We start from the raw sequence: 16,274 nt of genomic DNA, 5'->3' as shown, positions 1-16,274 counted from the left end.
AAAGTTCGGAGGACCAAAGTAACACTAGGCCCAAAATGTGAATTTTCCCTTTATATAACTTTGTATGACACCTATACAATCAACCATGGTCCTCATTTGGGCTTAGTTTTGTCGGACTTGAATAGGAGAGAAAATCAGTTTTACCACTTATCAAACTGGTTAGCTCATTTAGGCTGCATTTGGCATTCCTTATTTTAAGGATTTGTCTCATTTTTTGTAATTAAAAATTCATTGTTCATAGAAGCGTTTTAATTGAAAAAGGGAGATAAGTCCTTAAAATAAAGAATGCGTGGGATTTGCTCCTCACACAGTGCGCATCACTACGATCTCACAGGCACACCCCATCGTTAGACCTGTTCATGGGTCGGGCTCGGGCCGGGCTTTCACTCTGTATTAACAGATTTTTCTAAGGCTCGAGTCCGAGCCCGACCCTCATAAAAAGCCCGAAGCCTAGGCCTGAGCCCGAGCCCAAAATTTATCCCATGTTGTTACTATTGCTGAAACGACTGAATAGAGAGAGAGAGAGAGAGAGAGAGAGAGTGAGAGAGAAATTATAAAGAAAAAATAAAAAAATGTATATATTAAATTATAAATATATATATTTCAATAAATATTATATTATTTATATATTTTATATAATATATAAAATACATATTATGTATTTTATAAAATATATAATGATGAGTCGGGCCAGGCCGGGCTCGGGTTGGACTTTTTTGACAAATCCCAAGCCCGGCTTGTAACACAGTCGAACTTATTGTGTTAGGCCCGAGGTCAGGCCTGCGGGCCTAATTACATGACCAAGCCCGACCGGGGTGTGGGCCAGGCCGGGCCATCGGACTACTCAGCCCATGAACATGTCTACCCACCGTGCATTGGGAATATCTCCCATAAATAATAATATACAAGTATGGGAGATATACGAGGTCGATGTGAGGCGCAGATCTGGTCTCGCCAATTACAGCCTTGGATCATATACCGTCAATTAACCGGGACCCAGAAAGGTAACCAGGTCCCTTGGTTCACCGGTTCAACCGTCCAGTCTGGCCTGGTCCGAATGAAGACGATCACGAATTCACCCGAATCCGTCACGTTGAAACTTGAAACTGCTGAACTGCATCTAAAATCCAAGTTCTTAACTGGCTCAAGAACGGTAGTTTCACTGTCTCTAAACGCACGCCACTTGACCTTTAAAGATGACGAGGTTGATCAATTTCGTGCGCCGGAATTACAGAGCTGTTCGAGACGCAGAGTTGCTTCAAGTCTTGCAATCGGAGCTCAAATACGAGCAATCTTCGAGCACGTTTCAGGTGATTCAAGCTCCATGAATCCACAGACGTAAAAATTAAGAATCCCGTCTGTAAAACCCTAGCTGTTCATAGCTAGTTAAAGTTACCGTAGCGACCATAACAATGATCTCTTAAGAACACATTTAAGTTGTTTTGCTCTTTTGTATGTGGTAACCTTGATATCTTCGGCAGAGGCGTCAGGCCGGTTCTTTGGGGGATTTCGTATTGGAATGGGACGCACCTCAGTCCCAAGACGTGGTTCTGAGGAGGAGATATGATTGGGGAGAAGAGATCGCCATTTCAGCTTTGCTGGGTCCTAATGCTCTTGAAGGAGAGGGTTTGCTGCCAAGGCAAGCTTTGATGAAAGTTTGCGTGAAAAAGCAGGGACTGAACTCTGTTCTGCAGTTTGATTGTCGTATTTCAAGGAAAGGTGATGATGGATCTGAGTTTTCCATATACAATGCCTATCACCATCCATCTTCGAATTGCTTTAGAGATTCGGACTACAGAGGCCCCTTATTCAGGTCATATTTTGGTTATCGGTTCCTTTTCTTGCATCTATTGGAGAAGAAGTATTAAGATGAAATTGTTTACTGAACTTTTGTTTCATTGTGAAATTTATATGTTTTACATGAGTTCCTTTAGGAGCTTCTTCTGGGAACATACAAGTCTTGGCCCCTTGGAGCAAAAAAAGAATGAAAAACCACAACATAATGGACCTCTAAGGAGGAATTAAAATGGTTCCAAACTTCTGAATGGTGGTGGCTTCTATTGCATGAATTTCATCTTGGGATGTTTCTTCTTAACTTTCAATTAGATTTCGGTAAATATGTAAGTAAAACATGATTGTAATTAATATGACCAGGGATACTCGTAATTGTTTTCTCAGACAGTTTCCCTTAAAGAAGCAAAGATTGAAGAAGCTGGGTTAATGAAGTGGAGTTATTTATTTATTTTAGTTTTTTTGTTAGTATTAAGGAAATAAGAGAAGAACAAAAAAGAAGGGGGTAAAATATTTGGAAAATAGGATAAAGATCTAGTTCATTTGGGTCTCGATGTAGTCAACTACCTGGCAGATACGTTATCTAAGGTTTTGTTTCATCTGCTTCTTGGACCAGTCTTGGTTGTTTTTTGATCAATAGTCTTTATGATTGTTTGATGTTTTCTTTATATTCTGGCCCTTCCTTTCACCTATATAGATGGAATGTTCTTGTACTCCGGAGGTTTCTTATTTCTGCTATTAAAAGCAACTTTACCTATGTAATGCTTGTTGTTTTGTTTAGAGCTGCTTCCTGATGTACATCTTCTCATGTACTATTTCACTTTTTAATGAATATAGTTATCTTCTCTGAAAAAATGAATCAGTTCTGCCTTCCTCTTAAGGAAGGAGGCCTGAGAATCCAAAAGATCAAAGATGTCAATATAGCTCTGCTTGGGAAGCAGATCAAGATGTTTTGGATGGATAGAGAGAATGTGGTAGAGGCGGTTGTTTGCTGCCAAATTTGGTGTCTCTAGAGGAGTTGGACTTCAGAAGACTCCCTCTCTTCCAATGGTTGCTTTGTTTGGAAGGGGGTTATGAAATTTTATGGCTCTTACAAGTTGGGGGGTGGTTGAGATCAGTGTTTTAAAAGCGAAAGGCACAAGGTGAGGCACATGCCTTTTTGAGGCAAGGCACACAATTTAAAAAAAAGCTAAAAAATCAAAAAATTCAAAAAAAAAATGCAAAAAATTCAAAAAAAATTATAAAACATAATATTAATAAAAAAATAAACTTAAGTTTTAAAATAAATGTTTTAAAATACCTATTATCTAAAATTAAAATACATAAACATTATATGTAAAGCATATTCAAATGAGAATTTAAAAATGAAATCAAACATATAAACCATTTTCAAGCATATAAAACCCACAATCTCTTTTTTTTCTCAATTGCATCAAGTAGCCAATGTGACATATTACATTCCTAATTCTGTGAGCCGCCTTTGTGCCACGCCCCTCGAGGCAAGCCCAAACAAGTCCATGTTAAGGTCTTAAATTCTTAGTTTTCACACAAAAAATAATGATTTTATAGTTTTAATTTCTTTTAAGAAGATATTTTATTAGGATGAATGAATGGACAACATTACCAAATAGGGGGTTCTTGAAGCTTCGGTGAGTGAGTGAACGCCTCGGCTAAGGCGACAAATTTTGGGCTACCAACCGCTAGACTGGTAGAGAGATTGGGCTAGGTGGCAATTCCGTCGGGGATTTATTTTGGTCCTACCAGTTGCCAGACTCAAAAAAAAAAAGGAAAAAGTGGCAAATTTTCAAAAGGCACACCAAGCGTGCGCCTTTTGAATGGGCTGCACCTAGGACTTGAGCGAGGTGCCTACCCTAAAATGCGCCTAGGCGCGCCTTTTAAATCATTGGTTGAGATTTTGGTTGGATAATTGGAGCAATGATAGGCCTCTAGCTGAGCTGTTCCCTTAACTTTTTCAGCCAGTTGAGAATAGGGATGCATCTGAGGTAGGCTATTATCAAATTCTGGGTGGCATTGTGGTTGGTCTCCTATTTTTAGGTAACAAGTAAAATGAAAAGTTATTAACAGAGAAGAAGAAAAAAGGAATACTAACAACAATGATAAGAAATCGCCCACAGACAACACCCACAAACTGAAAGAAAAAAGAGCACTAGTAGACCCTTGTCTATGCAAACCATCCAAAACCCCAAACAAGATGCACGACCCACACCAAAAATAAATGCAACCTCATAAGGAAAAAGAAAAAAGAAAAACGGTCCTAAAAACAACCATCAATCAACACCCTAACTCAACTGGCAGCTAGTGGGGGTCTACCTTTTCCTGTTAAAGAGGTGTGGAGCAAACCTATTCCACCTAGGATTGGTTGTTTTTACTAGGAAGCATACCTGGAATGAATCAACTCCTGTGACTTGCTTCAAAGAAAAAGATCAAAGAGTCTATGGAGACTCTGTTAGGGGTAGTAACCACTGTAAAGCTAGATGGAGCCAATCATTTGGCCTGGTCTTAGTCTATAAAGATTCATGTGTGTAATAGAGGGAAATGGGGGTACATCACCAAGAGAAAGAAGAAACCTACGGAGGATGACTTTACCTATGAGAGGTGGATGCAGGAGAATTACACAGTAGTGGATTGGTTAGTAAATTCCATGCAACCACATATTAGCCAACACTACCTGCGGATGGAGACTGTAAACGAAGTATGGGACAATGCTACAAAGACCTATTCCCAAAGGTTGAATGTTGCTCAGGCCTACAAGCTGAAGAATGATGTGAATAATCTAAGGCAGAGGAGAAGCCCTTAGCCGTCTACTTCTTCATGTTGAGATCTCTTTGGCAAGAAATTGATTTGGAGACTATTGTATGGGGGTGCACAAAAGATGCTAAGGCGCATAGAAAGTTAGTGGAGAGAAATTGGGTTTTTGAGTTCCTCCCCAGACTCAATCCAGAGTATGATATTGTGAGACAAAATGTTTTAGGCTTTTAGCAAATGATGAGGTGACCTTGTCTCAAGCCTATGCTATGATGAGTAGTGAGGAGAGCAGGAGACAGGTCCAGCTTGTAGAGCCTCAAATTGATCACTATGCTAATGTTGGGATGAATCTGAAGGTCAATACTGGGAAGAGAGATGTCGTGTGTGAGTATTGAAAGAAGGCCCACTACAAGCAGAAATAAAGCTACTTAAATAAAAGAAAAACTAAGGCCCATTCAGCCCAACCTCTCTACATCTTCCTTCTCCACAAAGTCATTCTATGCAACTTCCATAGAGGAGGTCTCAGGCTCCAATGCACATGTCATTGTTATGAGCCCGGGAATAGGATCTCGTCACGCGGTCCACGGGGAAAACCTCTTGTTTTCCCTTGTTCCTCCTTTTTCTTGATGAACCTATCTTGGCGCCTTAATGGTGATATTTGTCCAAGAGATCACCTAACTCTCCTCTGCTCTCTTTCTTGACTGAAATTTTCGATGATTTTTATTCAATATTCTCTTGTAATCTCCTATTTTAGGAGATTACAAGAGATAAGAGTCCTACTTCTAGGAAGACTCCTTGCTAATTAGGAAGACTCCCTACTAATCTATCCTACTGAACTGATAAGATAAGATAAGCCTCCCTACTAATCCATATTACTGAAAACAATACTGAACAGATAAGATAAGAACTGTATCTAGCTAGAATTAGATAAGATGAGAATCAGCAAATCTTGCTCCCTTTACTGCTGCTGCCGGCGACGATATGTCTTCCCAATACAAGCGTCCACATCATTACTCCTGTTGAGTGGGCCGACTTGTGTTTAGTTTATTTCCTTTTAAATTAAGATGTTGTTGGGCCTTGGGCCCATTAGTTTTTATTTTTTAAAGAGCTGTAATTACTTAGGTTGAGTTGCCGCCCTACTAAGGGCATCTTTGTAATATCTCATACTTAAGTTAATTATAAATAGAATGAGGGGCTGGCGGCTAGGGTTAAGTTAATCTATCCTAGTCGACCTTCTTCTCTTTTCTCCCCTTTCCTCTGTCTCTTGCTAAAATCCCCAACTTTCTACTCTTCCTTCACAAGAAGCTTAGCTGAAATCAGCACATAAGGTTTTCTACTACTCCCCTCCTGGACTAAGAGCTTGTCCTCAAGCTCGAATTTAGGATGGGTGTCTTGAAACACAATCAAAAGAATCCCGGATAGGTGGAATGATTTTGCCCTCCTGGATCGGGTTCCAATGAAGAGGGTTCATCCTCAGACAGTTGCGGCGAGATACCAAGATTTGACCATGCGTAGCTGCATTCTTTGTCGCAGGCAACTGCAGCCTTAAGGTACTTCTGAGATGTCTTGAACTATAGAGTACAAAGATTGTGAAGGCCAAGCTGGTGCCACTGAACTGCATCATCTGGATCCTCTTCTATTGCCTGCTTTAGTGTGCACAGAGCTCACTCTTCCACTTCCGTCAAATCATTATGTCCAGTTTCAAACGTTGCTGCAATTTCATGCTGAGCCTTGTGAACCATGGCAAGTCCTGCCCATGCTATCCGAAGCTCAATTGTTGCAGAGTCCCCTTCTCTAAGTATTGAAGCCATTTCATTCGCAGTCCATGAAAGTTGTTCAGTGGGATCTTGAGACCTTTCTGCATCCTTGATACGATGAAGTGCAACAACATATCGAGTTGACATGCAATTAGGCTCCAGTTTTGCTGCCTTCTCCAGGCATTTTCCAGCACTTCTATGATCACCAGCCAAATAGTATGCATTAGCAAGATTCACCCAGATATGTGCAGCCCTAGGATCTGATCTGACTACAGCTAACATACACTCTTTTGCAACATTTGCAGCCGGAACATGAGGCATACAAGCTCCTTCACTAGCACTTGCCCCAACACCTGCAACAACTGAACCATATTTACACAAAAGAAGAGATGGATAATTGATTAGGGCCGCAGGATGGTTTTGATCTTTTAGAATCAAATCTTGAAAACATTTCATTGATAGCTCCAAGCTACCACTTTGAAGATATGCAATCCCAAGATTTGCAAGGGAGTCCAAGTGGTCAGTAGCAATAGACAACAAAGAGGATAAAACCGATATAGCACTCTGTAGACGGCCGGTTCTAATAAGTAATAAACCAAGTGTATTTCAGACAGATGCTTGTCTAATATTTGACTGCACTGACTCCTTCAACTTAGAAATAATTTCTCCAAGTTCTTCATGCTTGAGTTCTTTATCTGCACAATGATCAATTGTACTTCCTAGCAGGAGGCACTGTGCATGATGAATTTGAACCAAAGAAAGTAACTCATGACTGTCAATCTCTTCCTCTCTCCGAAGTAATATTTCTGCTGCCTTTTCATATGCTGGCACTGCCTTCTGTGGCTGACCCAACCTTTGATACATTAGGCCAAGTATAAAATGTGCATGGGCATTTTTAGGCATCTTCCTTGCAACATGAACCAAACCAGTTTTAAGGCTGCTGACTTTTTCCTCACGGGATGCTGGAGCCCCTTGACAGTGTTGATCGGCATCCGTATCAGGCCCACATTCAAGAGAAAATTCGCCTTTGTTAATTCTTGAACGACACTTCCCCTGTTTATTTAACCGTTTAGCTTCTCCTTCTGTGGCATCAACCACAACGTCTTTACATACTGAGGTACTTTTCTCCCCACAATTTTCTTCCTTAATGCTCCTGGTGGAATCAGGAGGAGTGATGGAGGCACAATCATCGCCGTCGCTTTCGGGAGGGTCGACGTTGAGGTCAGCGATAATGACCTTGGAGTAGTTGCTCTTATTCTTCTTTGAACTCTCGTCGATGGAATCCTCGACGACACCGGATTCCTGCTTAATCGGGACATTCTGGGTGTTGCTAACCTGCGCTAGGGCAACGACCTGCTACTCGTCGGACGATTCTACCATGTTTGGTCGGTGGCCGGTTGTGGTTGCAGCCTCTTCTGGATTCCTGTCCTTGTTAGAGAAGTACAACTCCATCAAGCGCCGTAACTCTCGGACATCGTCCTTGATTTCGCGTACCTCCGTGCTGTTCTCCACGAGCCTGTGCTCCAGTTCGTGGACCCTGGACGTCAACTGCTCCAGATCGCCCATGACGTTTGGCTCTGATACCAAATTGTTATGAGCCCGGGAATAGGATCTTGTCACGGTCGGTCCACGGGGAAAACCTCCTGTTTTCCCTTGTTCCTCCCTTTTCTTGATGAACCTATCTTGGCGCCTTAATGGTGATTTGTCCAAGAGATCACCTAACTCTCCTTTGCTCTCTTTCTTGACTGAAATTTTTGATGATTTTTATTCAATATTCTCAGCTCCTTAAATAGGAGATTACAAGAGATAAGAGTCATACTTTTAGGAAGACTCCTTGCTAATTAGGAAGACTCCCTACTAATCTATCCTACTGAACTGATAAGATAAGATAAGACTCCCTACTAATCCATACTACTGAACTGATAAGATAAGATAAGACTCCCTACTAATCCATACTACTGAAAACAATACTGAACAGATAAGATAAGAGCTGTATCTAGCTAGAATTAGATAAGATGAGAATCAGCAAATCTTGCTCTCTTTACTGCTGCTGCCGGCGGCGATATGTCTTCCCAATACAAGCGTCCACACCAGTCATTCCTAAAAAGTCCTTTACAAGCTCACCAACTTCAACCATAGTTGTGTTCACCTCTGCACGTACTTGTAAAAGTTTTTCCAATGTGAGATCTGGAGCAACTCCTCATTTCCTTCTTTTCCCTAGAGATCCTTCATCCTTTGACAATCAAACATCCCCACAAACTAAAGGGCACTTCAAATTCTCACATCTATTGAGTCTTGTGATTGCCCAAATTCCCAACTTTTTCCTTCCTTTTACCAAATCTAATGGTTTTCTTTTTGTGTTGTTTCTTAAAAGCTAATCCTCTTTCCTTTATCATGATCTTCAAAAGAGGCCATTGACTTTCCTAGATTTTTTACTTATCCAGCTATTCTGAACTTCAAGATGTCCAAGACTCCAAGCCTTTTTACTAAGTCACCAACATCATCAACATGGCTTCTTGGATCATCCACTGGGCAAGCACTCTCAAGGTTTACCAACTTAAAGTTTGGGGAAGACTGCCACTGTACAGTGGAGTTTTTACAAGCCCTACTGATTTCAGAGGACTCAATTTGTGATGATGACAGATCACTTGAACCAACTATGGCCTTTTTGTTGAAACTCATGTGGCAATTTAAGTGTCCACGTGCCTCTGGTCTGACCTGGTCAATTGAAAGTTAGGACTAAGCACCCTTGAACCAGCTCGCCCCACTACAATGTCCCCAATCCCCACCATTTATTTCACCGGTTTAGCAATGCGAACCATTCTTAAGCACTCGTCCAATTGTCTCCGCCTGCTTAAAGGGCCTGCCCCAATTCCCAAAATCCCATCTCCCAATTTCAAACTCGAGCTGTTAATAGGAATTTGAAGCGCATTTACCTCCAAGTTTTCCAAACCAATTTTTCAAAAACTCCTGAAGCAATTTGAACCAACCAATGCATTCATGCCACGTAGGTCCTCTTCTTCAAACTGTTCATGTTCCAATCTGCATCCTTTCCACAAAACTGCTTCACATGAAGTTGCAAGCCAGACACGATGGATTAAACCATCAGAAAACACATCAATCTTCCTGGGAATTGATTCTGGTTTCACTCCTTTCAATCTCACCCCACTGAAAACAAATCACCGACGGAAAAAATCTCCAATGGTGCCTCCACAGGCAGAAGCAAATGAATTCAAAAGTTGATCGCTGCCACAAGCGAGAAGGCAAGCCCCGACTTCTTACTGTAACACATGAAAAAATTCAGAACCTTCAAGTTTGAGCTTGGGCACCATCTTGAAATTAAAATCTGACCTTCCTTCGTCTATAAGGAGTATGCTACAATGTCCACTTCCTCTTCCAGAATATCAAGCACCGCTCTGCTTTCATCAAAAGGGGTTAACATTAGCAAACCATTCAGTTTCCACACAGAACTAATAGTCTCACCCACTGAACGTCAGTTCTCTACTCTCTCCTTTGCTTCGACCACTAAAAGTCTCTCCCAAAGAAATTTTCAGGACTGGGAAATGCAGGGTGTACTAGTACTATAGCAACTGTTGAGAGTTCAAAATGCAAGGCCTGGGAAGAATAATGAATTAAGATGGAAAATGGGAGAGCACTTGGTTGTTTGCTGTTAGATCCTATTAGATTAGACAAGCCTAAGAACCCCAAGGGACCCCAAGGGACCCCAAGGGACACCATGTTCCCATGCAAGTTAATATGGAGGTCCTATTGTGGTCTGCTGTAAGTGGTAGGTGTCTAACCAGGGATAGTCTGGCCTGCAGATTCAAAATAGTTTGTGTGGCTGTGTGGACTATTATTGGAGAGTGCAGATTATTTGTTTGTCCACTGCCAGGTGGCTTAGGGCCTATGGCTGCATTTTCCGAAGGCAGCTAGTCTGAATTGAGTGATGCCTAGAGCTTTTGGTGAGGTGCTGCTTCCCTTGCCTGTTGCCTCTTCAAGGCTTGAGTGGGAAGAGCACACGGATCTGGAAGTTGGTTCCATCTGCTATTTTTTGGATCTTGTGGTCCAAGAAAAGTAGAAGGCTTTTCTGTAATAAAAGCAGAACTGAGGACGAGCCATTCAGTCTATCTGTGGGTAAAATTGTGTCTTGGGTTTTAGTCTCCAAGGAGTTTCATGTCCAATCCATGGGTTGGTTATTGAAAGACGTATATCTATGGAATATTTGATGGTTGTATAGTTGCTTGGGTGTTTCCTGTGCTGGTTATACCCAGCAGGCTTTTGTTGTGTAATTAATACTTGATGAATAAAATTACCTTGCCTTTTTTTTTCAAAGAAAAAAGGGTTGAGGATCAAAGAAGGGTATGCGGATCCATTATTGGGTAATAGTTGGTGATTCTAGTGCATCTATATGTCTGATGATCACCTAACAAGTAGATTGCCTTGTACCTTAAGCCTTGAAATCTGGTCACATCCTCTGAACATAGAGTGAAACCAAGGATTAAAGTATCGGTATTGGGTATCGTATTGGACTTGGATACGGAGACACTTTGGAAACGCATGGATATTGATGAAAAAATATGGATATGCTAGGGTAACACATAAAAATTTCATAATACATTAATAATATTAAATTTAAGGTCAAATAATCATAAATAATGTATAAATACATAGAAAATGTATATTTTAATGGTGTATATGAAAAAAAATATATTACAATTAATATAATATGATGCATAGATATCATATAATTTTATTGATAATTTATCAATCAAGAGTCCAAAATGCAAAACATATTTTCCTATTATATTTTAATTATTATATCAATTATTTTCAGTTTTACTATTTTACTTTTTTACATTAACAAAGGGGTCAATCAAATATTAAATTCTTTATGTAAATTAAAATATCCTTTAATAATTTATAAAATGTATAATCTCAACTTAAAATATATCAAATCTATTAAAATTTCTAAGATACATATCATATGAAAATTCATAATTTTTGACTTTTAAATGATTATTCTATTATTATATTTTTATTCCTATAATTTTCTAATTAAAACTCTTTTTTTTGGTACAAATGTAAATTAGTAGATTTGATAGATTCAATTTAAGATTATATTCTTGAATATTTTGTAAACAATTTCTTTATTTTCTAAATAATAAATATGATTTTATGTAATGTAAATTATATATATGTGCAAATTTATAAATTTTAAGTATTCAAATAATTATTCCCTTATTAATGTTGTAATTTTATAAATTTTTTGAGATCCAAATAATATTTTGGTATAAATGTGGATTTGATATATTATTTATTTCTATTATTTTATAAAATACTGATTTAAATATTATTTTTTTATTTTTAGTTGGAGTTAACTGTAATATGTATTATTTATTTGAATTGCATTTAAGTAATAAAGAAATAAAAGTTATATTCATTTACTTATAAACACAAAAGATGGAGTGGCGTAGTGGCCTATAGGCGCGGATGTTAAGCTCTCCCTAGCAATTGATGCGAGTTCGAATCCTTCAAACTTTCTTTTTTTAGAAGAGTATGCACATTTGCGTATCGTGAGTAGTGTATCATTCTATATTGGTCCGTATTGATATGTATCGGCCGATACAGTGTGATACGAACTGATACACACCTGCATCGGCCCGATACGCACGACTGGCAAGATACATCTCCAATGGTAGCGTATCCTGTGCTGAACACTAACGATACCGATACAATATGCCCTGTATTGGCCGTATCGTATCGATATTTCAATCCTTGAGTGAAACATTTACGAAGGGCAAGCATTCATGTGTGTGTTTACCAATAAAACCTAACAAGTAGATTGCCTCAAATTCAATAATTTGCACATGACATAATCACATTAGGTTTTAGTCAAACTTGCAAAAAAAAATGTATGCCAACTGTTAGGTTACCCTTCGTAAAGTCGGAAAACTACTTCAGACTCTTCACCCAAAAAGCTACTTTTAGTATTATGATTTCTAACAATACCTCCTTTCTCCTCTCCTTATCCTCAAAAATTCTTGAATTTCTTTCTTCCCATACTGTCCAAATCACTGCTGCCCAAGTGCACCTCCATAAAATCATGCCTCTCTTAGATTTGCAACTCAACACAGAAGGGTTAAACAATCTTTCCAAGCTTGCTGAAGGATTCCACTTAAAACCAAAAAGAGAAAAGAACCACTCCCAAATACAGCAACAAAAGGACAAGAGATTAAGGAAAGCAGTCTCACCATGCAACTTACATAAAAAACACCAGTTGGAGGATAAGAACCAATTCGGTGTTTCTTTGTTAAGTATCCAAGTGTCCACTGCAGCATTTTATAAATACCAGTTGGAGGATAAGAACCAATTCGGTGTTTCTTTGTTAAGTATCCAAGTGTCCACTGCAGCATTTTATAAATATTAAAAACAAAGAACAAGTAGAACAGGGGAGAGATAAGCTCTCTTAACTATCCCCATGACAATATAAAAGGATTACGATAAATCCCAAACATTTGATCTTTTCCCATCCATTGCATTGCTAGTGCAGCAGCAAAAGAATTAGTATTCCTCTTAACCCATGGCAGTTTTTTTAATCAAGTAACCCATTGCAGTTTTATTTCCATATTTTGTGTCAACCACTTAAACTTCTTCCTTTCATTAAGGTAGCGCCAAATCCAGTTTCCTTCTTTTGCAACCAACCTACTACCAGCTTTGAGTCACCTCCAACAATCAACTTTCTATTGTTCAACTCCTTTGCTCTTTGCACTCCTTGCAAAACTGCCAAGTCCTCAGCTTTCAGTGAATCACCTATATCAATTGGACCTGAAAAGAAAGCTAGTATTTTGCCCTCTTCATTCTTGAATACTACTCCAATGCCTGTAGGACAATGATTCCCTTCATCTGGTTATGATGACTTCAATGATTTCAGTATAGCTTCTTTCCTTTTCTGCAAAAATCCTCGAATTTCTCTCTTCCCAAACTGTCCAATGAACAACTCTTGTGCTCTTCCATAGAATTATTCTCCTCTTTAACCGAGTAGAAAATGTAGAGGTGAACAGGCTTTGTGCATTCGGTGGAGAAGTCCACTTGCACCCAAACAGAGGGAGAAACCAATACCAAATAAAACTTACAAATGGACAAGAGATTAATAAGTGATAACAAGTCTCACCATTAGATTTACACAGAAAATACCAATTGAGGAAAATACACTGATTTGGTCCTTTTCTTTGGAGTTAATCAAAGGTGTTGACTCTCTTTATAAAAGCTTCCTAGCGAAAACATCCAACCCTGGGAGGAATGGGTTTGCTCCAAACCCCCTTAACTAGAAAAGGTTGCCCAACACTTTCAATGGGGTAAGTTAAGGGCCTAAAGAAAGAAGCACAGATATACAGGCCAAAAGAAGAAAAGGTCCAAATTTGTCTATCTAGATAAGAGGGATCCAAAAATACTCTTTCCAAGATGTGAAGCAAAGGATCTAAGTCTTTCCTTCTTCCTTCCTTCTCACTTTAGTTGAAAATCAAAAACCTGTTTTCTATGGTAGGAGAATTCTGCATTTCGAAGCTATTTATTTATCTTTATTTGGAAACAGCTGTCAAACATGGATCAGATTGGGTTGTTGAACCATTGAGCCTTATAGGTTGTTTTTTCCTTTTTCTAATAATGGGTTGAACAAATTCATCAAAAAAAAATAATGGGTTGAACAATTAATCACTGCTTAATCCAGTGAAACTTTCTGATTTTACATATGATATGGGTCTGAAAATACTCTTGAAATCATAAAATGCCAATATATCATTTTCTGCAATTTTAGATCTACATAGAGTTCGAACAACCTCCCAACTTCAGTCTTTTAAGGAATGCTGATACTGTTGTTCCCTTTTTTATTGGTAAAGACTGTTGTTCCCTCATGTCCGTCATGTAGATATAAATTTGACCAAAGTTTTGATTCAAGTTGTATTATGCGTAAGATTTTTCTCTAGATTGTAATGACAAAGCATTCTAATTCTGCATTATACGTATCCATGCAGCTCTTTGGACCCCAACTTACAGGAATCATTAAAGAACTATCTGATCTCAAGGGGAATTGGGGAAGATTTGACAACCTTCCTTCTCTCCCACCTGCATAAGAAGGAACAGGGTCAATATGTGAGTTGGTTGCGTAAATTGGAAGCCATTGTAGCAAAAGAAACATGAGTTTTTGCTTGAGAAAAATCAACTTTTGGTTTAGCTAGTGCATTTTCAGTTGGGGGAATGTTTTGTTCAACCCCCCATCACAACCCCCAAATTCAAATTGCTTTTCTGGTTTATTTTTTAGGTAATCATTGTGGGATTTTGTGTATACTGTACATTTTAATTTCTGGGATGACAACTAAGTTTAATATGACAATTAGCAATATGCCGGAAAAGCATGATACCTTATGAAACTTATTACCAATCAACTTGCATCATAAAAGTAGGAGCCAACTAGCTGGTATTACTATTTCATCAAAATTCAACAGGGGGTGGTGGCTCTGATTCGTCCAAGTTCTTCCGATATCATACTTTTCCGGCACCATTGAAATGCCTAAACAACTGTTTTAAGTGCTTTTTGCACCATTATTCAATGAAACATATTTTCGAGGGAAAAAGGGAAATGGTCAGTCTCAATGATGGGTTGTGGACACCCTCTGGATTTATTCATTTAAACTGTCAGGTCAGGTATTTCTGAGTTTACCCCACCTAGCGCTTAGATGTTCTTTGTAAAACTGCTTTGTAGGGACTGTTAGTCTTACAAATTGCAAAACGATGCGGTGAGCATTATGTTGCTGATCCAACAAGGAAAATTGCATGACAATGAAGTATTGGAAAAATATGTAATAATATGATTGTAACAGCAACGAAACCATAAATCTAACAAATCCGTATTGTAGAAAATTAAAGTAGTAATCTGATAAAGAACTGATGAAAAATATCAGTATAGTTGAATTGTAGCAAGTTTCCGTTTTCCATAAAACCGATTTCATCGCCTCTCAAAATATTTCCCTTGATGCAGTAGGATTCCGACGATTGGCCTCCAGGTTATAACAACTCTTAATCTTGCTGTTATATGAACTCATAGCCCAAAGCAGCGAACCAGATTATTATGTATGCCCAATATGTTTAACAAAGAGAGGGAAAAAACCAATAGTAGGAAAGAGCAAAAACCAACCTCAGACAACTTTCGGTGCACTTAAAAACAGCAACATCTCCCACTAACATTGGTAGGAGAGTGGAGCGGTTACACGAGATGTTAGGAAAATAGATACTTGGTTAAAATGTTAAAGCTTTAAAAGAAAAAAGAAAATAAATAAAAGTAAGACAAGGACCCTGAACGTACGCGCCAACCCAGCCCAACATGACTTGGCACATGCGTGCCTGTGATGGTCCAAATGCACTCCACTAAATTTGAGAAGATGTTAAATAACCCGAACACGATAACCTACAATTTACCTACACTATTGTCATGATATCTGAAAAACATAAAAAAGGAACTAATGCGTATTCAAATCATGAACCTGTTCTTTGACCCGGAAACAGAATCATTCTAACTACCAGTTTCCGGGTTTGGATGCAGAAGTCAGCAGAACCCCTGGCACAGGAGGGCCAGACTTTATCGAACTTGACAACCGTAGGTCGTCTATATAGCCAAATAGGAGTATTTTTGGTGATAAAATTAGTTGGAATTTAAGGCTGTTTTTGGTTTGCTAGAAAATGAATTTCAGATTTTTCTCTTTTTTTTTTTTTGGGGGGGGGGGGGGGGGGGGGCTAGGAAGAAGAAGTTGCGGGAATGTTCCTGGGGAATTTTACAACTTTCCTTGAGAATTTCCCCCAACTTTCCATTTCTCTCTTAATCTCTATCAAAACCCAACATAAGCCTTGGGGTTATACTGTAGAAACTTTTTGTGGTTATACCGTTATATTGTCGAATTGACGAATTAC

At 38.9% G+C, this 16,274-nt stretch overlaps 1 protein-coding gene and 1 pseudogene across 2 annotated transcripts; one reads left to right on the top strand and one right to left on the bottom strand.

Annotated features, from left to right (window-relative positions):
- The first annotated feature begins 1,116 nt into the window (after positions 1 to 1,116).
- Positions 1,117 to 14,697, top strand: LOC104606280 (Mitochondrial glycoprotein family protein). Its single transcript, XM_010271390.3, has 3 exons — positions 1,117 to 1,310; positions 1,482 to 1,813; positions 14,345 to 14,697. The coding sequence occupies exons 1-3, from the start codon at positions 1,197 to 1,199 to the stop codon at positions 14,508 to 14,510; spliced, it is 612 nt and encodes a 203-aa protein (XP_010269692.1). The 5' UTR covers positions 1,117 to 1,196; the 3' UTR covers positions 14,511 to 14,697.
- LOC148802602 (uncharacterized) lies at positions 1,820 to 7,880 on the bottom strand (annotated as a pseudogene). Its single transcript, XR_016082064.1, has 2 exons — positions 7,809 to 7,880; positions 1,820 to 7,667 (listed from the first exon to the last, which is right to left on the bottom strand). The product of XR_016082064.1 is annotated as an uncharacterized LOC148802602 (transcript).
- Positions 14,698 to 16,274: the final 1,577 nt, after the last annotated feature.

Source organism: Nelumbo nucifera, chromosome 2 (genome assembly GCF_055504915.1).
Source record: "Nelumbo nucifera cultivar China Antique chromosome 2, China Antique-T2T, whole genome shotgun sequence".
NCBI lineage: Eukaryota > Viridiplantae > Streptophyta > Magnoliopsida > Proteales > Nelumbonaceae > Nelumbo > Nelumbo nucifera.
The sequence above is the reverse complement of the archived record's forward strand: the minus strand, read 5'-3'. Positions and strand labels throughout refer to the sequence as shown.

Bases quoted from the DNA above. Each gene is read 5' to 3' on its own strand.
- LOC104606280 (XM_010271390.3), top strand. From the start codon at position 1,197: ATGACGAGGTTGATCAATTTCGTGCGCCGGAATTACAGAGCTGTTCGA. The intron at 1,311-1,481 runs GTGATTCAAGCT...TATCTTCGGCAG, and splicing joins AATCTTCGAGCACGTTTCAG to AGGCGTCAGGCCGGTTCTTT. The intron at 1,814-14,344 runs GTCATATTTTGG...GTATCCATGCAG, and splicing joins TACAGAGGCCCCTTATTCAG to CTCTTTGGACCCCAACTTAC.